The sequence below is a fragment of the Bubalus kerabau genome, chromosome X (genome assembly GCF_029407905.1).
Source record: "Bubalus kerabau isolate K-KA32 ecotype Philippines breed swamp buffalo chromosome X, PCC_UOA_SB_1v2, whole genome shotgun sequence".
Classification (NCBI taxonomy): domain Eukaryota; kingdom Metazoa; phylum Chordata; class Mammalia; order Artiodactyla; family Bovidae; genus Bubalus; species Bubalus kerabau.
This window is the reverse complement of record NC_073647.1, coordinates 101,349,544-101,371,629: the sequence shown is the minus strand read 5'-3', so window position 1 is coordinate 101,371,629 and position 22,086 is coordinate 101,349,544. Positions and strand designations below refer to the sequence as shown.

General features: G+C 41.6%; 1 protein-coding gene across 2 annotated transcripts in view; it reads left to right on the top strand.

Moving 5' to 3' along the window:
• Positions 1–22,086, top strand: part of SLC9A7 (solute carrier family 9 member A7) — a 174,776-nt gene that overhangs the window by 98,813 nt on the left and 53,877 nt on the right. For both annotated transcript variants that reach the window (XM_055564964.1, XM_055564962.1), the window contains exons 4-7: positions 2,253–2,329; positions 7,237–7,349; positions 20,979–21,084; positions 21,422–21,563. In XM_055564964.1, the coding sequence (XP_055420939.1) occupies positions 2,253–2,329; positions 7,237–7,349; positions 20,979–21,084; positions 21,422–21,563 (438 nt within the window). The remainder of the gene's footprint in view (positions 1–2,252; positions 2,330–7,236; positions 7,350–20,978; positions 21,085–21,421; positions 21,564–22,086) is intronic.

The window sequence follows — 22,086 nt, the reverse complement described above, 5'->3', positions numbered from 1 at the left end:
ACACATCATGTTAAAATTTTTCAGGGGAATGGAAGATGATAAGGTTTCCCAAGGAGTAGGAACATAAAACTTAGAATGGCACAACTGGAATTGGGATGCCAAGGTAGATTTTCATTGAAAATCTTGGTCTGTTTTAGGTTTATATTCTTAATGACATTACCAGGGCATGCCATCTCCTTTTGTTTCTTTTTGCCATTCTATAATGGAAAGGGAAAAGTAAGGGAGAGACTAAACCAGTCATGTTTCTGTGACCCACACATGACCATGAACTGTTAAGGCCAAATTAGAAGATGAAAGATGTAGGATTCTATGAGACACCTCCTGTTCTTCTTCCCTAAAAGGATGTGGTACAATGCCCTGGGATCAGCAGACCTGGTTTCCAGTTCTGGTGCTTCAGTGTGGTGGACATGTGACTTTAGGCAACTCACATCCCACTTTTGAGCCTTAGATGTCTCTCATAAAATGGTCTAAGGAACACTTTCATGATGGGATTGTTGTGAGAATTGGATGAGCTAATGTATGTGAAAGTACTTTGTAAAGTATGAAGTATGTAGTTAAGTACTAAGTGTAATAATATACCAATAAGTGGCATGTTACACCTTTTCAAAGTGCATTAAAATTCCAGTTCACATCAACTGATATGATTGGGGATAGGTAATTTGTGTGTACAGTGTGTGGTGATGTTAGAATATATCATGAATGCATTTTCGGTAGTGGATTTACATTTCTAATTTTCTGCTTTGGCTAATAACGTGAATACAGATGTACTTAACATATTCAAACCAACCATGGGAATGATTACCAGAAGAAAGCCAAGTGGCAAGGGAAAGCATATCTAGGATTAAAATTTTGCTCTTGGGTACTCTGCATGGGTTTCATTGGTCTCATGTCTTGTCCTTGATGTATTCCCTCTTTGGTTTAAGCACTTGATGGAACTTTTAAGGGCTCACAGTTTTTGAATTTTTTTTTTTAAATCAAACTGTTTTCTAAAACAGTGGCATATAAATGCATTAGCATTAAAAAGATAAAGACTGAGGACAGTGACTGATACAGGAGGCAAACATAATATGTCTATAATATGTGCAGGCAGTGCCTTCATTTGGTGACTTAGTGTGGGAAGCCTTTGAAGGATTCTCTTCTGAGAAGATGGTGTATGGGCACTAGGGATTCCTTGATGCCTTCTTTACAGCCTCAGAGAGGGGCAGGCACTGGGGAAGGCTGAAGCCAAGGTCTTAGATCCTCTGTCTGAAAAGCAGGCCAGTGAATGCCCATAGCTCTTTGTCTTGTCAGACTTCGTGATGGCTGCTTGATCCAGGCCAAGTTCTTCTTGGCCTTCTTGGCCTTCTCTTTCCCTGGTGGCGCACAGCTCACATGCTGGGGCTCTCCTGCTTTTAAAAATTTTTAGATGAAATATTCCTGATTCCTGTTTGATGAAAGTGTTTAGGAGATATTGCTTGTCCCATTTTTGTTACATAGTTGATTGTCCAATGAGAACAGCTTTATGCCTTGAAAAATAAGGATTGTGGCTCAGGGTCCCACGAATGGGGTTTTTCCCCATCATAGTATCCACAGACCTGATGATTTATGAGAAGTAAATCTGTGCATGTGCATGTGTGTACACCCTTATAAATTTGCCCATTTTAGATGAAACTACCTGTTTCTTGTTTCTCCACATCTATCTCTATTGTCGCTCTTTCCCAGGCTTCAGAGATTAATTCACATGAATATCAGGAGACTCTTTGATGCTGAGTTAAGCTAAAAACTCATTTGTACTTTCATAGCTTATTAGTTTCAAACTTGTATCTGTAATGTTCTAAGTACCACCAGAACTGGAAGTGACTAGTTGAATCACTAGAATAAAATAGTTTGGGTTAAATCTGTGAAAATGTTCAGTCTACTCACACACACTGTGATTTAATATCATCGAGTTAAATCTGTGAAAATGTTCAGTCTATTCACACACACACACACACACACACACACACACACACACTGTGATTTAATACAATCAGGCAGAGTAGTTTTTTCTGAAATTTACTAAAGCCTTGCTTGTTTGCTCAGTGATTGGTAGGACAAAGAACATCTTAAAATCATGACGTTCTAAGGCTAATCGCATTTTTCAGGAGTAACTTCAGTTGTTACTTGATTTGATGAAAGCAGTAAGTAAAGTTTCACTTTTTAGAGACTTCTAGTGTTTCTAATGTTCACTGTCAAAATTCACAGTATGGTTCCTGCTTTTTTGTTTTATTCAGAGACACTTTTTCAGAAATCTTGGGTCTATTCTGGCCTATGCCTTCTTGGGGACTGCTGTTTCCTGCTTCATTATTGGGTAAGTAAACGCTTTGTCATATAACCAAATTACCACACTTCCAAAGAGATGAGATCCACATGGGTCCACAGAGTCGAATATTTTTCCCCAGCTTTATTGAGCTATAATTGGCACATAACATTGTGTAAGTGTAAGGTATACAATGTGTTAATTTTACACATTTGAAAATTGCAAAATGATTACCACTGTAGTCTTAGCTACCACCTTCATCTGGTCACATGGTTAGCTATTTCTTTTTTGTGGTGAGAACATGTTAGCAACATTTAATTAAGTATATGATGCAGTATCATTAACTGTGATCTTATGTTGTACATTAGATCCCCAAACTTACTAATCTTATCAATGGAAGTTTGTACCCTTTGAGCAACACCTCCCATTTCCCCTGCCCCCAAATCCCTGGCAACTACCAGAGTCCAATATTTTGATGTTTCAATTCAGTTCAGTTCACTCAGTTGTGTCCGACTCTTTGCGACCCCATGAATCGCAGCACGCCAGGCCTCCCTGTCCATCACCAACTCCCAGAGTTTACTCAAATTCATGTCCATCAAGCCGGTGATGCCATCCAGCCATCTCATCCTCTGTCGTCCCCTTCTCCTCCTGCCCCCAATTCCTCCCAGCATCAGAGTCTTTTCCAATGAGTCAACTCTTCACATGAGGTGGTCAAAATATTGGAGTTTCAGCCTCAGCATCAGTCCTTCTAATGAACACCCAGGACTGATCTCCTTTAGAATGGACTGGTTGGATCTCCTTGCAGTCCAAGGGACTCTCAAGAGTCTTCTCCAGCACCACAGTTCAAAAGCATCAATTCTTCGGCGCTCAGCCTTCTTCACAGTCCAACTCTCACATCCATACATGACCACAGGAAAAACCATAGCCTTGACTAGATGGACCTTTGTTGGCAAAGTAATGTCTCTGCTTTTGAATATGCTATCTAGGTTGGTCATGACTTCCCTTCCAAGGAGTAAGTGTCTTTTAATTTCATGGCTGCAGTCACCATCTGCGGTGATTTTGGAGCCCAAAAGAATAAAGTCTGACACTGTTTCCACTGTTTCCCCATCTATTTCCCATGAAGTGATGGGACCAGATGCCATGATCTTCATTTTCTGAATGTTGAGCTTTAAGCCAACTTTTTCACTCTCCTCTTTCACTTTCATCAAGAGGCTTTTAGTTTCTCTTCACTTTCTGCCATAAGGGTGATGATTATAATTAAGATTTAGAGTTACATCAGCCAGTGTGGTAGCTTCTAGCCACATTGTGTGCATGTGCATGCTCAGTTGTGTCTGACTCTGTGTGAGTCTGGGGACTGTAGCCCACCAGGCTCCTATGTCCATGGGATTTCCCAAGCAATAATACTGGAGTGAGTTGCCATTTCCTCCTCCAGGGGATCGTCCCTATCCAGGGATCAAACTCATGTCTCCCGTGTCTCCTGCATTGCAGGCAGATTCTTTACTGCTTGAGCCATCAAGGAAGCACTAGCCACATGTGACTATTTAAATTGAAATTAAGATTAATTAACATGAAATGAAATAAAACCTAATCCCGGGATCTTGGTTTCTAATGTCATTCTTCAATGTGAAGAGCCAAGGCCCTTTGCAGAAATGGCTGATTCTAAGCTGGGATGGCAAATATGCAGGATGACAATGGAGCATCTTGTAGTGCCAGAGAGTAAGGAAGTGCTCAGAAACAAGCAAACAAAAAGATACCAAAGCATGTCAAAGGGACACAGAGCCAATCTGAAACCACACCCTAATGACTAAAGAACAACAAAATAAATTACATTGTTTTGCATTACCATTCAAAGTATAAAACAAGTATCTTTGTGTCTATATTTATATAAAGGGCTTCCTGGTGGCTCAGATGGTAAAGAATCTGCCTGTAGTGTGGGAGACCCAGGTTCGATCTCTGGGTCGGAACGATCCCCTGGAGAAGGGAATGGCTACTCACTCCATTGTTCTTGCCTGGAGAATTCCATGAACAGAGGAACCTGGTGGGCTACAGTCCATGAGGTTGCAAGGAGTTGGACACGACTGAGCTACTGACACACACATACTGATATAAATAAATGATTGGATGAATAAATAAATGGGGGAGAAGTGATATGTTAGAAGAATTACAAATAATTGGTGCAGATCCAGACCTCCTCAAGGAGATGAAGCTTGGCCCTTCCCCCCTTTGACTGTGGGCATAGTGACTTCCTTACAAAGAGTACCACATGCAAAGTAAGAAGGAGTAGCTTTACAGTGGAGAAACCTGACAAATGCTACCTCAGCCAGGTGATCAGAATTAACGCCCAAATTGGTAAATCATGTCGATACTCTGTACCTCTGATATTTGTGATATGAATGGCATTTACCACTGTGTCTTCCTCCTAAAATCGAAGTACCTTAGTCTAATCATGAGAAAAAAAATCAGACAGGTCTCAGATTCTACAAAATACCTGACTAGTACTCCTTCCAACTACCAAGGTCATCAAAAACAAGCAGAGTCTGAGAAACTGTCAAGAGGAGACAAAACCAAGAGGAGACAAAAGAGATATGATGACTAAATGTAATGTGGTATCCTGGATGGAATCTTGGAACAGAAAAAGGATATTAGGTAAAAGCTAAGGAAACCTGAATGAACTGTGGACTTTAGTTAATTTTAAAAAATTATCTGGAAAGCTGGAGATAAAAGCAGTAACCTTTTATGCCACCAAAAAAGGAGGGGCTTGGACTTTGTCCAGTAAGAGAGTGACAGGATATTGGCATTGGTGATGATGGGGAAAACGCTGCCAGAGAGAAGTCTATTGCTCAGGTCTAAGGCTCTGGTTTTTCCAGTGGTCATGTATGGATGTGAGAGTTGGAGTGTGAAGAAAGCCGAGCACTGAAGAATTGATGCTTTTGAACTGTGGTGTTGGAGAAGACTCTTGAGAGTTCCTTGGACTGCAAGGAGATCCAACCAGTCCATTCTGAAGGAGATCAGCCCTGGGATTTCTTTGGAAGGAATGATGCTGAAGCTGAAACTCCAGTTCTTTGGCCACCTCATGTGAAGAGTTGACTCATTGGAAAAGACTCTGATGCTGGGAGGGATTGGGGGCAGGAGGAGAAGGGGACGCCAGAGGATGAGATGGCTGGATGGCATCACTGACTCGATGGACGTGAGTCTGAGTGAACTCCGGGAGTTGGTGATGGACAGGGAGGCCTGGCGTGCTGCGATTCATGGGGTCGCAAAGAGTCGGACACGACTGAGCGACTGAACTGAACTGAACTGAAGCTTATGATAGAAGGAAATGTAGAGGAAGGTCTAGTTTTAAGAAATACTTAAAAGGTAGATGAAAGAAGCCTTGGTTAAGCAACGTGAAAGTGAAAGTGAAGTCGCTCAGTCGTGTCCGACTCTTTGCGACCCCGTGGACTGCAGCCCACCTGGCTCCTCTGTCCATGGGATTCTCCAGGCAAGCATACTGGAGTGGGGTCCCATTTCCTTCTCCAGGGAATCTTCCTGACCCAGGAATTGAACCCAGGTCTCCTGCATTGCAGGCAAACGCAGGCAGACGCTTTAACCTCTGAGCCACCAGGAAGCCCGGATAAGCAACAAAGAGCAAATCAAATCTATATCATAGAGTTCAGTTGCTCAGTTGTGTCCAACTCTTTACGACTCCACAGACTGTAGCCCGCCAGGCATCTCTGTCCATGGGATTACCCAGGCAAGAATACTGGAATGGGTTGCCATTTCTTCCTCCAGGGTATCATAGAGTTCCTGTGAATTGAAATATAACTGTTTAAGTGTCTGGAACAATGTCCAGCACACAGTAGGCAAAACTTTAAATTATAACTATTTATTCTCAAAAGGATTCAACTCTGCAAATAGTTCTTGAGCTCCTAGATAATCAGTCTACTGTTCTAGACACCCACAGTACAAAGATGAACAATGATATGGTGTTGACTATCAAGAATCTTTTTACTGGAGATTGACTGACTATAGGGTACAATGAGTCTATACTGTGCCTATTTATTTTTGGTTAAATCTATTCCTAAGTTTTGTATTCTTTTTTATGCCATTATAAGTGGGATTGTTTTCTTAATTTCTCTTTATTCTGTGGTTGTTTGTATTTCCCTAATCCCTACAGCTGCTGCCAACACACACACACACACACACACACATGCACACACACACCCCTTTAATAACAAGTACTAGGCCTTTTAACACTCCTCCCTCCCCCTAATTTGTGAGCTGTCCTGTAGGAAATGTGCTCTGCTCAAGGTAAAATATTAACTTGGTGGTCCTTCTTGGGCTGTATCACATTCTGCACAGTGTGTAAGGTGGGCTGCCTGTCTAACCCATGCAAAGAGTGAGAAGCCAGATATGTCAGTGGGCACACTGATATTTTAATGGAAGATTTTAAAGAGTTTTGCCTCTTTTCCATGTTTTGTAATAATTATTGGCAGAGAAGGTTGACCATTGGATCCTTGTGGCCATCCCATTTTTTTTCTGTCTAGCTTGATCCAGTCTATTCATTTCCATGACTTTAAATGCATTGTCTTAGAATCCTGGGAGTTTTGTAGCAATTCATTACCCATTTTGCAGGGTTCTTTCTCTTCCTTTCTTCCCTACTACCCAGTTGCTTAAAATGCCCTAACTGTTGCTAGTTGATGATTGTACCTTATAGTTGTAAGTACAGTTTAAAAAAATGGAATGCTTAATATACTTCAGGAAGAGGACAGTAGCTGCAGACCATTACTTGGTGCCAAAGTCTTATTTGCACATGTTTCTGGTTAGTGTCCAACCACAACAGCTGCCTGATGTTTCCACAAACCTCTTTGGAAGTGCAATATTCTAGTACTCTTCTGCTTGTGTATTTGCCAGCTTATTCGAGTAGGTGGGTTTTCTTTTCTTTTTCTTCTGACACAGTTTACCTTTTCTTGTTATAGAAATCTCATGTATGGTGTGGTGAAGCTCATGAAGATTGTGGGGCAGCTCTCGGATAAATTTTACTACACAGATTGCCTCTTTTTCGGAGCAATTATCTCTGCTACTGACCCAGGTATTTGCATATTTGGCCTTATTGTCATAATGTTCCATTATTTAAGCTCAGAGCAATCATTACCTTTCATAAAAGTAGAGGAAGAGACCAGTAAGTCAAGTGGTCTAATGGACTTAGATGGCTTTTCTAAGAAGGGCTTGCCTTTCCCTTTTAAAAAAATTATTATTATTACTGTAAAAATAACATAAAATTTACCACCTTAATCATCTTTAGGTGTATAGTTCAGCAGTATTGAGTATATTCATATTGTTGTGCAACCAATCTCCAGAATTTTTTCGTCTTGCAAAACTGAACCTCTGTACCCATTAAACAACATCTCTTCATTCTCTCCCCACTCCACCTCCCAGACCTGGGCAACCACCATTCAACTGTCTGTCTCTATGAGTTTGACTACTGTAGATACCTCAGATAAGTGGAATCATCAGTATTTGTTTCTTTGTGTCTGGCTTATTTCCTTAGCATGATGTCCTCGGGGTTCATCTATGTTGAAACATGTGTCAGAATTTCCTTCCTTTTAAATCTGAATAATATTCCATTGTATGAAAATACAGTATTTTTTCTTATCCATTCATCTGCCAACAAGCGCTTGAGTTGTTTCCACCTGTGTTTCCTCCTTTTTGTCTTTCATTTTAGAATGTCTAATTTGGTCATAAGTTTTACACTTAGACTGTCTTTTTTTCTCAGTGTTATGCTTTTGTCTTCTTTTTAGGAGCATATCATTTGGTTTAAATAATATCTTTGCTTAGTAGAAATGTACACTAGTACTGTAGTGAATGTAATTTAATTTGTGAAGTCCTTTTGTGTAATGTTCCTATACACTGTGATGTGGTTCCTATTCATAAATTTGTTACCTTGTATTTTTCAAGTGTTATTTGAACCAGTTCTTAAAAGTGGAATTAATATATACCCTTCCTCCCCTGCAGCTCAGAACAAACAAACAGGCTCTCCTCTTCAAGTTGGAACCCGTAATTGAATTAGTTCACATAAAATAGTTACAGCTATTCTTTCCTCTAATGTTAACTACTGAGCACACCATTGTAGGGAAAGAATTTATGGAGAAAGAGCTAATCTTGTTCTCATAGTACAGATGGAAAGGTCTTTTCAGTGTCTATGATGCCTCTAACATTCTGGGCAGTGATGACCTCTAAGATACTAAAATTCCCCCCCAAACAACTTCCCTGTGCCTCTTGGGGGTCTTCTAGATCAGTGGTAGCCAGCAGACCTATCTGCAATGATAGAAATGTTCCATAATCTTCCTAGTGCTTTAGAGTAGCCAGTGGCTATGTGTGGCTATTGAACACTTGACATGTGAGGTAGCGCAACCAAAGAACTGATTTTTAAAAAATTAATTTATTTTTATTGAAGGATAATTGCTTTACAGAATTTTGCTGTTTTCTGTCAAACCTCAACACAAATCAGCCATAGGTATACATATATCCCCTCCCTTTTGGAACACTCTCCCACCTCCCTCCCCATCCCACATAGCTCCAAGTGGCTAGTGGCTACCACATGGGATAGCACAGCTCTAGACAGTTGTGTGGCTCTGAAAAATCTCAATGATCCAAAAAGCATTGACCTCTTTCACCCCCTATTTTCTTACAAACACTCTAAGTAAACTGATACTGAAGACTTGGCTGGTTGAAGCACCCTTGTTTGTGACAAGAATGTGGGGTGTGGAGTTGCAAGTGGTGGTTTGAGTTCTAGCCCTGCCAGCTATTGACCGGGTGTCCTGGGCACACTTTATCTCCTGAGTGTCAGTTTTCTCATTTATTAATTAGGAGTAATGGTACCTATTTCCTATTATGAAGGGCTGGTGTGAAGATTAAATGAGATAATGCATGTAAAGCATTGAGCATAGCATCTGCTGATTATATTGGTCTCTATAGAAAGACCCTGATGCTGGGAAAGATTGAAGGCAGGAAAAGAAGGGGATGACAGAGGATGAGATGGTTGGATGGCATCACCGACTCAATGGACATGAGTTTGAGCAAACTCTGGGAGTTGGTGAAGGACAGGGAAGCCTGCCGTGCTGCAGTCTATAGGGTCACAAAGAGTCGGACACAACTGAGCAACTGATCTGAACTAATAAACATTTTCAGACTCAGGCAGAGATTTCTGTGTTTTCCCTGTGTGTATGTTTAATAATAGGTTACCATTTAACACAAGTACTCTGAAATGTAGCTTTATTATTCTAATACTACAATATCTGTGACATTTCCGGATGTGTGTCTATTGAAAAACAATTCTTTAAAGTCTAAGAAAGATGTTTATTGTTTCTGAAAATATATTACTAACTATACTCATCTAAAGTTTATTACTAATATCTTACTGGTACCACTGATAAGCAAAAGCAAGTTAGCGTAACATAAAGATTATTGATACTGTCTTCTGAACTATTAGTGTTGCTGCATTTAATTGGATAGAAAGGTTTATTTTTCCATATTATCTTTGTAATTATTTACTTCACTTTAATGTGTCCATACTGTGGTAGAAAATACTGGAAGGCATTACCATGACACACCATTTTTATTTGGCCCATGAAGATTGGCACTGTAAGGGTTTTATATAAATGGAAGTTCTAGAAAATTAAAATTTGAAACTTACTAAACATCAGAACATTAACTTTAACTTCTTTTTAATGGAAATCTTTCTGAAATATAGAATGTTTTTGTAAATTGAAAGTGTTTTACCAGCTTCCTAAAAGTCTGTTGTTTGAGAATTTGGGCCATAAAAGAAATAAAAACTTCAGTGTAGAGTTAGAGGGAAACATAAGACTAGATTGACTTCTTGTGCATGGTGTATCCAACAAAAATTCTGATTTGGGGTTATGTCATGATATTGAGGGATATGAAAAATAAAAGTCCTTGTTTGTGACTTCACTGTACTTGGCTCCAGTCTTTGGTCTTCCCGTTGATGGGAACAGTGTATGTGTGGGGTGATGTAGGCTGCTCTGTAACCAGAAGCCCTCTACATTCTGTACTTGTGTGCCATGAATGCCACATGCCATCTTTGTGCACTGGACTAAAATTGGATCCACAATTCAGGAAAAAAAAACTTATGTTTCCAACCCATAGTACATAGCTGTAAACAGCTACCAGAGGAAATGAGCACCGTTCCTATGAACCATTATGTGGTGATTCCTCTCATTGTAATCCTGGCACCTTTGCACCCCTCAAGAAAACCAGACCCATTCATAGGTTTCAAAACCTGTGATCAGTGCTGTCAGAAAGTAATTTTCTAGTTGCATCACCCAGGCTGGTCAGTCTTTTGCTTAGTCTTTGAAACTGAATTCAAATCTGCCACTTGCCTAGTTATTCTTCCTTTACAGTTATTATTCCTTTACTGCTTCAGTTAGTAGCTCTTACAGCTCTAGAGTCAGGTCTGTTTCTTACATAACATTACTTGCTGCTTTGTGCCGAGGGTTTACAAGTGCTCAGTGCTCTTTTGTATACAAATGGAGTGTTCAGGAAAAGTTAGTTGAATGAACAAAGTCAGGTTCTTGATATTTTCTCTTTCTTTTTCTGTTATTCTTTTATTTTCCCCACATTTTTAAGATACCTGTAACAGCAGTCTTCAGTCAGTGAATTGTGATTTCTCAGTCCATGTCCAGTTGGAAACAGCTGTTGTGACCCTGTTCTCTCTGATTCCAAGGGTTGAGCTGTGAGGGGAGCAGCTTGTTTACTCCCTGTCTTTAGAAGTCACCTGCCTAGTCTGTCATCCCCTGCCTATCTCCCCACCCCCCTGCCCACCGCCATCACCTGATTGTCCACACCTGTAGTCCTCATCTTGGTCGGACACAGGGTTGCCCAGGAGGGCCGTGGGAGACTTCCTGCCTTGCTTTCTAAGGTGATGGGCAGGGAGAATGAGAGATTGAAAATCAGAACAGCCAAGTTTAGACTAGTGCAAAGTGTTAATTATTAAAATTAATTATAAAGCTAGTATTTATCATCATAGATAAATAAGCTAACTGTACATTATATTTTTACTATTGGTATAGTAGTATTTTGGACTTCCCTTGTGGCTCAGCTGGTAAAGGATCTGCCTGCAATGCAGGAGACCAGGGTTCGATCCCTTGGTTGGGAAGATGCCCTGGAGAAGGGAAAGGCTACCCACTCCAGTATTCTGGCCTGGAGAATTCCAAGGACTGTATAGTCCATGGAGTCGCAAAGAGTCAGACACGTCTGAGTGACTTTCACTTTCACAGTAGTATTTTAGGAAAATAGTGTTTAAAAGTCAAAAGGGCTTTTGAAAATTATGTAGCTCAAGCCTTCACTTTATTAAGTTTTGGACTTTGCTGTGCATTGTTGGATGGCTTCTAGTTGCCCCTCCAGGTTTACACACCATCCTTCTCCACTCTCTTCTTGGCACTGGGAGGCTGACTTGTACAGAAGATTTCAAAGGTTCCTATGCCTTCTCCTTTCCCATTGGATTTGTCCATGGGGCAGCACCAGTAAGAGACTGAAACAGGGGTAGACATGCAGGGTCCCTGTGGGCTGCCTCTGTCTCTTGATCAGAGGTCACAGCTCCTGTTGAGTGACCCTCTCCACACAGCTCCTGGTACTGACAGTCACTCCTTCAGGCTCAGGGATGGCATAAAAGCTCCCTGTTTTCAGCTGCAGGTAACTGCACTCCCCCTTTCCCATACTCTCTATGTGCTTGTGCTTAGTCATTCAGTCGTGTCCGACTCTTTACGACCCCATGGATTGTAGCCCGCCAGGCTCCTCCATCCATGGAATTTTCCAAACAAGAATACTGGAGTGGGTTGCTATTTCCTTCTCCAGGGGATCTTCCCAACCCAGGGATCGAACACGGGTCTCCTGCATTGAAGCCAGATTCTTTACCATCTGAGCCACCAGGGAAGCCCTGTACTCTCTCTACACGTCTATAAATAATCCCTTTTTAAACACTCCTCAAATTGCTCATCTAGTTCTTGCCAGGACCCTTGCCGATAAAGTCCTGGAACCCAGGTTTCCTGGACTGCCAGCCCTATGCTCTGCTCACTGAGATTGACCTACACCAGTCTTCAGTTCCTGAGTGAGTGAGTGACTGACTGTTGTGAACAGAGGCCTCTGGTGCCAACCCCCAGTAGACATACTGTATGAGTAATCAATAAAACTTCAGTCAGGTCCGACCACTGAGATTTTGGGAAGTTTGATACTGCAGCAGGAAAACAGCCCATCACACAGGGCCTGTTTTCTCATCTCTAAATTGGGGGATATGATAATACTATCCACAAAATTGTAAAATGTTTATCATAGTGCCTGCTTCCTGGTAAAACCTTAATTATTGTTGTTGTTTTGATAATTTTTCTTTAACATTGAGTTCAAAACAAGACAGTTTTTATGTCATATAATAATAAACGAGAGTAACAATTTTGTATTAGGGTTTTTCAAAGAAACAGAATAAATAGATATGTGTGTGTGTTTACATAGTTGGGAGGAGGAGAGGGAACAAGATATTAATTGATTATAAGGCCTTGGCTCATGTGATTATGGAAACTGTAGAGGTCCCAAGATCTGCAGTGAAATCTTCAACCAATTCGATGAGTCCCACCCTCAGTGAGTAGGGCCATCTGCTTTACTCAGTCTACTGATTCAAATGTTAATCTCATCCAAAACCTCAGACACATCTACAATAGTGTTTAATCAAATATCTGGGTACCCCTTGGCCCAGTCAAGTTCACAAATAAAATTAACCATCACAGGTCTTATGTAAGGAGACACACATATTGTTCATGTAATATATAATCCACAAGACAAGAACTTTTTTTTAGCCTAATCCCTGAAGATTTTGCTGGTTGTGTAACTTGCTTAACTGTTTTTAGGGGTGGAAGAAAGAGATTGACCTTATATACTGAAGATGTATTATGAAGAGATGACATGTCTGTCTTTTAGAAAGTAGGCCTGCTGGTGATGCCCCATGTTGATGTCTGGTTCACATCTGAATGCTTACAGTAGTGATTTTATTGCCTAGATTTATGATTATCTGGATCTGCCTTGTGATATAGTTGACATTTTTCAAATCCAAATTATTTTTGTTTACTCTCGAATAAATGAATTAAACTTTTTGTGAATAAAGACACAATGAGGGGTAGATTGGGAATCTCCCTTAATCTCTATCAAAAATAGAGCAAGCAGGACAGCAAAAGAGAAAACAGACTGAACTAGCTGACAGAGTATCTTGATGAATCCCCTGATATCAACTGGTGGGGTCAAACTACCCTCAGCAGTGAGACTTTGGGATAAGAACAGCAGCTATGCTGGAGGAAGCAAAGGGAAGATGGGACTGCTGGTTGTTTTGATTGTCAGGGCACCCAGAAATATCCCACAAGTATTCACACTCAAAAGAATGGGTCCCCACTGGGAGTCAAGAATTTTATGGTTCTGTCAGGTAACAATAGTTGATATTGGGAGGAGGCTTTTCAGGCTCCCATTTGTGGGTGAGGGCAAGGAGACTGGAGGAGCTGTGAGACTGCTGGAGGGACCTGGGTCCTGAGGGCTCTCAGGAAATCCCTTGTGGAAGATCTCTCTACAACAACAGAGGTACTCCCTAAAAATGACCTGCTCGGACCACTGACCTTGATTGACAGTGCATTAAAGGAGAAAGAAAGCTCAGATTTTAATGGTGAAGGAGACCAGAGGAAGTAGATCTCAGATTGAGGAGGTGGCTGTATTGAGGAGGTGGCTGCACCCAGAGGCCGTATTTTTTAATATTTCAGTGTAAAACCAGAAGAGGGAGCCATAGAGCCATGAAACTAGGAAAGCTCTTCTGGGCTTCTACCCACCTCACTTACTGTGAGCAGCAGAAACGGATTGAGGTTGAATTTAATGTAAACAGAAGAAAAAGTGGGGATAACCCCTCTGAATAATAAAGTTACAGATAATGAAGTCATACCAGAAAAAGAGGCTCACAAAGAAGATGAAACTTTATTAATATGCCAACAGAAGCAAAAGGAAGTTAACAAAACGATAGAAGTTAGAACTGTATACATCAGGATTGGACAGTTAAGAAAAGAGAAAACTAAACAATATGGAATTATGAAAAGAGAGCTAACAGAAAGGAATTAAAGGGGGAAGCCATAGAGTAAAAGACATGTCAGTTCAGTTCAGTCGCTCAGTTGTGTCTGACTCTTTGTGATCCCATGGACTGCAGCATGCCAGACCTCGCTGTCCATCACTGATTCCCGGAGTTTACTCAAACTCATGTCCATTGAGTTGGTAATGCCATCCAACCATCTCATCCTCTGTCGTCCCCTTCCCCTCCTGCCTTCAATCTTTCCCAGCATCAGGGTCTTTTCCAATGAGTCAGTTCTTCGCATCAGAGGGCCAAAGTATTGGAGTTCCAGCTTCAGCATCAGTCCTTCCAATGAATATTCAGGACTGACTTCCTTGAGGATGGACTGGTTGGATCTCCTTGAAGTCCAAGGGACTCTTAAGAGTCTTAGCCAATACCACAGTTTAAAAGCATCAATTCTTTGGCACTCAGCTTTCTTTATAGTCCAACTCTCACATCCATACATGACTACTGGAAAAACCATAGCCTTAACTAGACAGACCTTTGTCAGCAAAGTAATGTCTCTGCTTTTTACTATCCTGTCTAGGTTGGTCATAATTTTTCTTCTAAGGAGTAAGCATCTTTTAATTTCATGGCTGCCAAGACCATCTTCAGTGATTTTGCAGGCCCCCAAAATAAAGTCAGCCACTGTTTCCCCTGTTTCCCCATCTATTTCCCATGAAGTGATGGGACCAGATGCCATGATCTTAGTTTCTGAATGTTGAGTTTTAAGCCAACCTTTCACTCTCCTCTTTGATCAAGAAGCTCTTTAGTTCTTCTTCACTTTCTGCCATAAGGGTGGTATCATCTGCATATCTGAGGTTATTGATATTTCTCCCGGCAATCTTGATTCCAGCTTGTGCTTCTTCCAGCCCAGCGTTTCTCATGATGTACTATGCATATAAGTTAAATGAGCAGGGTGACAATATACAGCTTTGATGTACTCCTTTTCCTATTTGCAACCAGTCTGTTGTTCCATGTCCAGTTCTAATTGTTGCTTCCTGATCTGCATATAGGTTTCTCAAGAGGCAGGTCAGGTGGTCTGGTATTCCCATCTCTTGAAGAATTTTCCACAGTTTATTGTGATCCACATAGTCAAAGGCTTTGGCATAGTCAATAAAGCAGAAATAGATGTTTTTCTGGCACTTTCTTGCTTTTTCGATGATCCAGCAGATGTTGGCAATTTGATCTCTGGTTCCTCTGCCTTTTCTACAACCAGCTTGAACATCTGGAAGTTCATGGTTCACGTACTGTTGAAGCCTGGCTTGGAGAATTTTGACCATCACTTTGCTAGCGTGTGAGATGAGTGCAATTGTGTGGTAGTTAACGTATTCTTTGGCATTGTCTTTCTTTGGAATTGGAATGAAAACTGACCTTTTCTAGTCCTGTGGCCACTGCTGAGTTTTCCAAATTTGCTGGCATATTGAGTACAGCACTTTCACAGCATTATCTTTTAGGATTTCAAATAGCTCAACTGGAATTCCATCACCTTCACTAGCTTTGTTCGTAGTGATGCTTCCAAAGGCCCTCTTGACTTCGCATTCCAGGATGTCTGACTCTAGGTTGGTGATCACACCATCATGATTATCTGGGTTATGAAGATCTTTTTTGTAGTTCTTCTGTGTATTCTTGCCACCTCTTCTTAATATCATCTGCTTCTGTTAGGTCCATACCATTTCTTTCCTTTATCAAGCCTATCTTTGCATGAAATGTTCCCTTGGTATCTCTAATTTTCTTGAAGAGATCTCTAGTCTTTCCCATTCTATTCTTTTCCTCTACTTGTTTGCATTGTTCATTTAAGAAGTCCTTCTTATCTCTCTTTGCTCTTCTTTGGAACTCTGCATTCAAATGGGTATATCTTTCCTTTTCTCCTTTGCCTTTGCTTCTCCTTTATTCACAGCTGTCTGCCTCCTCAAACAACCATTTTCCTTTTTACATTTCTTTTCCTTGGGAATGGTCTTGATCCCTGCCTCCTGTACAATGTTTTGAACCTCTGTCCATGGTTCTTCAGGCACTCTGTCTATCAGATCTAATCCCTTGAATCTATTTGTCACTTACACTGTATTTGATTTGATTTAGGGTCATACCTGAATGGTCTGGTGGTTTTCCCTACTTTATTCGATTTAAGTCTGAATTTGGCAATGAGGAGTTCATGGTCTCTGCCACAGTCAGCTCCTGGTCTTGTTTTTGCTGACTGTATGAACTTCTCCATTTTTGGCTGCAAAAAATATAATCAATCTGATTTTGGTATTGACTGTCTAGTGATGTCCATGCGTAGAGTCTTCTCTTGTGTTGGAAGAGGTGTTTGCTATGACCAGTGCGTTCTCTTGGCAAAACTCTTTTAGCCTTTGCCCTGCTTCATTCTGTATTCCAAGGCCAAATTTGCCTGTTACTCCAGTTATTTCTTGAGTTCCTACTTTTGCATTCCAGTCCCCTATAATGAAAAGGACATCTTTTTTGAGTGTTAGTTCTAGAAGGTCTTATAGGTCTTCATAGAACCTTTCAACTTCAGCTTCTTCAGCATTACTGGTCAGGGCATAGTCTTGGATTACTGTGATATTGAATGGTTTGCCTTGGAAATGAACAGAGATCATTCTGTTGTTTTTGAGATTGCATTCAAGTACTGCATTTCAGACTGTTTTGTTGACTATGATGGCTACTCCATTTCTTCTAAAGGGATTCGTGTCCACAGTCGTAGATATAATGCATCTGAGTTAAATTCACCCATTCCAGTCCATTTTAGTTTGCTGATTCCTAGAATGTTGATGTTCACTCTTGCCATCTCCTATTTGACCACTTCCAATTTGCCTTGATTCATGGACCTAACATTCCAGGTTCCTATGCAATATTGCTCTTTACAGCATCAGTCTACTTCCATCACCAGTCACATTTGCAACTGGGTATTGTTTTTGCTTTGGCTCTGTCTCTTCATTCTTTCTGGAGTTATTTCTCCACTAATCTCCAGTAGCATATTGGGCCCCTGCTGACCTGGGGAATTAATCTTTCATTGTCTTATCTTTTTGCCTTTTCATACAGTTCATGGGGTTCTCAAGGCAGGAATACTGAAGTGCTTTGCCATTCCCTTCTCCAGTGGACCACATTTTGTCAGAACTCTCCACCATGACCTGTCCGTCTTGAGTGGCCCTACATGGCATGGCTCATAGTTTCATTGAGTTAGACAAGGCTGTGGTCCATGTGATCAGGTTGGTTAGTTTCCTGTGATTGTGGTTTTCAGTCTGTCTGCCCTCTGATGGAGAAGGATAAGAGGCTTATGGAAGCTTGCTGATGGGAGAGACAGACTGAGGGGGAAATTGGGTCTTGTTCTGATGGAAGGGGCCATGTTCAGTAAATCTTTAATCCAATTTTCTGTTTATGGGTGGGGCTGTGTTCCCTCCCTATTATTTACCTGGGCTAAACTGTGGTGGAGGTAATGAAGATAACGGCAACCTCCTTCACAAGGTCCCATGCATGTACTGCTACACTCAGTGCCCCCAGCCCTGCAGCAAGCCACCACTGACCCAGGCCTCTGCCAGAGAGTCCTGGAGACATAAGGGCAAGTCTGGGTCAGTCTCTTGTGTGGTCACTGCTCCTTTCTCCTGGGTTCTGGTGCATACAAGGTTCTGTTTTTGCCCACCAAGAATTTGTTTCCCAGTCCTGTGTAAGTTCTGGTGGCTCTATGGTGTGGTTAATGGTGACCTCCTCTAAGAGGGCTTATGCCATACCCACGTCTGCTGCACCCAGAGCCCCTGCCCCCACAGCAGTCCACTGCTGACCTGCACCTCCACAGGAGACACTCAAACACAGTTTTGTCTCAGTCTCTGTGGGGTCTCTGGGTCCTGGTGCACACAAGGTTTGTTTGAGCCCTCTAAGTGTTTCTGGCAGGTGTGGGGTTTAATTCTAAAGGTGATTTCACCCCTCCTACCATCGTTCTGGGGCTTCTCCTTTGCTTTTGGACGTGGGGTATCTCCTCAGGGACGCTCCAGGGCCATGCAGGCACTACGCAGCTGCTGCTCCTGCGCCTACCATCTTCCTGGGGCTTCGCTGCCCTTAGATGTGGGGTATCTCCTCACTGCTGCCCCCACGCTGTGCAGCCACTGCTCCCACAGATGGTGACTGCAGCCATGAAATTAAAAGATGCTTGCTCCTTGGAAGAAAAGTTATGACCAACCTAGACAGCATATTAAAAAGCAGAGACATTACTTTGCCAACAAAAGTCCGTCTAGTCAAAGCTGTGGTTTTTCCGGTAGTCATGTATGGATGTGAGAGTTGGACTATAAAGCAAGCTGAGCAGTGAAGAATTGATGCTTTTGAACTGTGGTGTTGGCTAAGACTCTTGAGAGTCCCTTGGACTGCAAGGAGATCCAACCAGTCCATTCTGAAGGAGATCAGCCCTGGGATTTCTTTGGAAGGAATGATGCTAAAGCTGAAACTCCAGTACTTTGGCCACCTCATGTGAAGAGTTGACTCATTGGAAAAGACTCTGATGCTGGGAGGGATTGGGGGCAGGAGGAGAAGGGGATGACAGAGGATGAGATGGCTGGATGGCATCACTGACACGATGAACGTGAGTCTGAGTGAACTCCGGGAGTTGGTGATGGACAGGGAGGCCTGGCGTGCTGCGATTCATGGGGTCGCAAAGAGTTGGACATGACTGAGTGACTGATCTGATCTGATCTGATGCAAAGAACTGACTCATTGGAAAAGACCCTGATGCTGGGAAATATTGAAGGTGGGAGGAGAAGGTGACAACAAAGGATGAGATGGTTGGATGGCATCACCGACTCAATGGACATGAGTTTGAGTGAACTCTGGGAGTTGGCGGTGGACAGGGAGGTCTGGTGTGCTGCAGTCCATGGGGTCGCAGAGTCAGACATGACTGAGTGACTGAACTGCCCCATGGAGGCAAGATGACCACACTGTATCTGGGCTTCACCCTCTTCCAGGCAGCAAGAGGTGGCACTTACCACAAGGGAAACTAAAGAAGTGAGTTTAGTTTCTCAGTTTCTTATGGCAGAAACTAACAAAACAAAAGGTAGTTGAATGTGAGTGTTGTGAGTGAACCCCACCTGTGTGTACAGATTAGAGTGGTGGTTCTTAACTGGGAATGATGCTGCCCCACCACAGCACATGTTCAGCAATGTATGGAGACATTTTTGGTTGTCAAAGCTTGGCAGGGCAGAGTGTGTGGTGTTACTGGTATCTTGTGGGTAGAGGCCAAGGATACTGCTAAACTATCTTATGACACACCAGGTGGCCCCCACGACAAAGAGTTATATGGCCTCAACTATCAGTAGAACCAAAGTCCAGAAACTCCAAAACCCTTTCGGGGTTCCATAAGGTCAAAACTGATTTAAGAGTAATAGTAGTATATCATTTGTCTTTTTTGCTTACATTCTTTCTTAGAAGTGTACTGTTGAGTGGAGTTTTCCAGGGCTTACATGACTGTGACACTGACTCCCTGTTGATCAAATTTAGAAACAGATGTGAAACCATGTTCCATTACTTCAGATATTAAAAAGACCTGAGAAAATGTAAAACAGTAGTTGTCTTTACACTATTTTATGGAAAAAATTATTATTTTTCAGTAAAAAATGTTAATATAGAATGGGTTTACTAGTAATTTAAATTAATAAATTAAATTTTTTGTTTTACTCAATACAGTAAATATTGAAAGCTATAACCCACAAAACTAAAATTCTTTGCCAGCCTCAGAATTTTTTAAGGATGTAAAGGAGTCCTGAGATCAAAAGTGTGAGAGCTGCTGGTCTGGAAAAAAGTTGATTTTTAAATACCTGTGAAATGTGAAACCCGTGAGAAGTGTAATTATGTATAGTCTGTCATAAATGAGGACTTGCATTATTTTACATATCTTTAGTAAAGCCTTCTCTGTGCCCTGACCCTATGCTGGAATCTGGGAGCACAATGATCAATAAAATAGGGTTCCATTGCAGCAATGTGGATGGACCTAGAAATTATCATACTAAGTGAAATAAGACAATGGAAGACAAATAGCATATGATATAATTTATATGTCGAATCTAAAATACAACAGAAGTGAACCTATCTGTGAAACAGAAACAGACTCACATAGAGACATAGAAAACAGACTTGTGGTTGCCAAGATGGAGGAGGGTAGGGAAGCGATGGGTTGGAAATTTGGGATTAACAGATGTAAACCATTATATATAGAATAAATAAACAGCAAGGTCCTGCTGTATAGTACAGGGAACTATATTCAATATCCTGTGATAAACCATAATGGAAAAGAATATGAAAAAGAATATATGTGTATAGCTGAATCACTTTGCTGTACAGCAGAAGTTAACACAACATAGTAAATCAACCATACTTCAATAAAATTAAAAATAAAATAGGGTTTCTGCCTTAAATGAGATTTCAACCTATCAGTAGAGCCAAGTCGCATTAATTGTGATGATTTTTAAAGTTCTGTAGTAGAAGTATTTTCAGAGTGTGATGGGATTACATTGGAAAGTGCAGTGTTGTTAGAATCAAGCATCACATCACTCCTCATTCAGAAACTGCAACCAATTTATATGCTTTTGGTCCATCTTTTAGTGACCGTACTGGCGATATTTAATGAATTGCATGCAGACGTGGACCTTTACGCACTTCTGTTTGGAGAAAGTGTCCTAAATGATGCTGTTGCCATTGTACTGTCCTCGTAAGTAACAATATTTCTGCCTGGGAAAAAGAGACTCTGGCTTCCTGAATGCTCTGGGCTAAAATCAGAGGCCCACCTTAAAAGTGTTAAATTTTGAATTGGGTGCTTTTCTAAATGAGGTTTATAGACTTAGTTGATAAAGTTATGTTGCTCTGTCCAGTGGGCAGTGATCAGAATGCTGATACCTTCATAATATGGCTCCTGCAGGTTAAATTAAATGAATACAGCATGGGGAGTGCTCCGCAGAATGTAGATATCTATGTTTGTCAATACTTGTAAGTACCATGGTATAAAACCAGCCCAGTACTTTCTAATTCTCTCTCTCTTTAAACTCCAGGTCTATTGTTGCCTATCAGCCAGCGGGGCTGAACACTCACGCCTTTGATGCTGCTGCCTTTTTTAAATCAGTTGGCATTTTTCTAGGTATATTTAGTGGCTCTTTTACCATGGGAGCTGTGACTGGTGTCGTGACTGCTCTAATATCCTTTCTGTGGTTTCTGCACCCACCTGAGTATGATTATGTGACCTTGCACTTGTGAAAAGAGAGTTCTCATTTCCTCCTTTCAGAAATGAATCTTAAATTGGTTGTTCCACTGGGGGCTGGGGGCCCCTGAAATGTCACCCTTTGGTGAAACTTGACAGCCCATGGCCTAGTTAAGAGTCAGAGAAAATGTTTGAGAGTGTAGCTCTGGGCTTAGCTCTGTCCTCACCTTTGTGTTTCTCTTCTTCCTATAAACCGGTTGGAGACAGGAGTTTGGAGGAAGTGTCATTTGGGAGGTGTGGGAGGCGGCACAGAAACAGTGGAAGAGCCAGGAGGCTGGGAATTGGAGACCACCTGTCAGGAGGCTGGAAGGAAGCAGGCTGTGAAGTACTTTAGCTCCAGACTGGCTGCTGTCATCCGCTGTTCCAGGCCATATGGGGCTAACATGGCCTCCACTAGCCAGGGGCTGTCTGTGGGAATTTTAGCAAGGTGACCTTCCTTAAGCCGAGGACTGCATGATA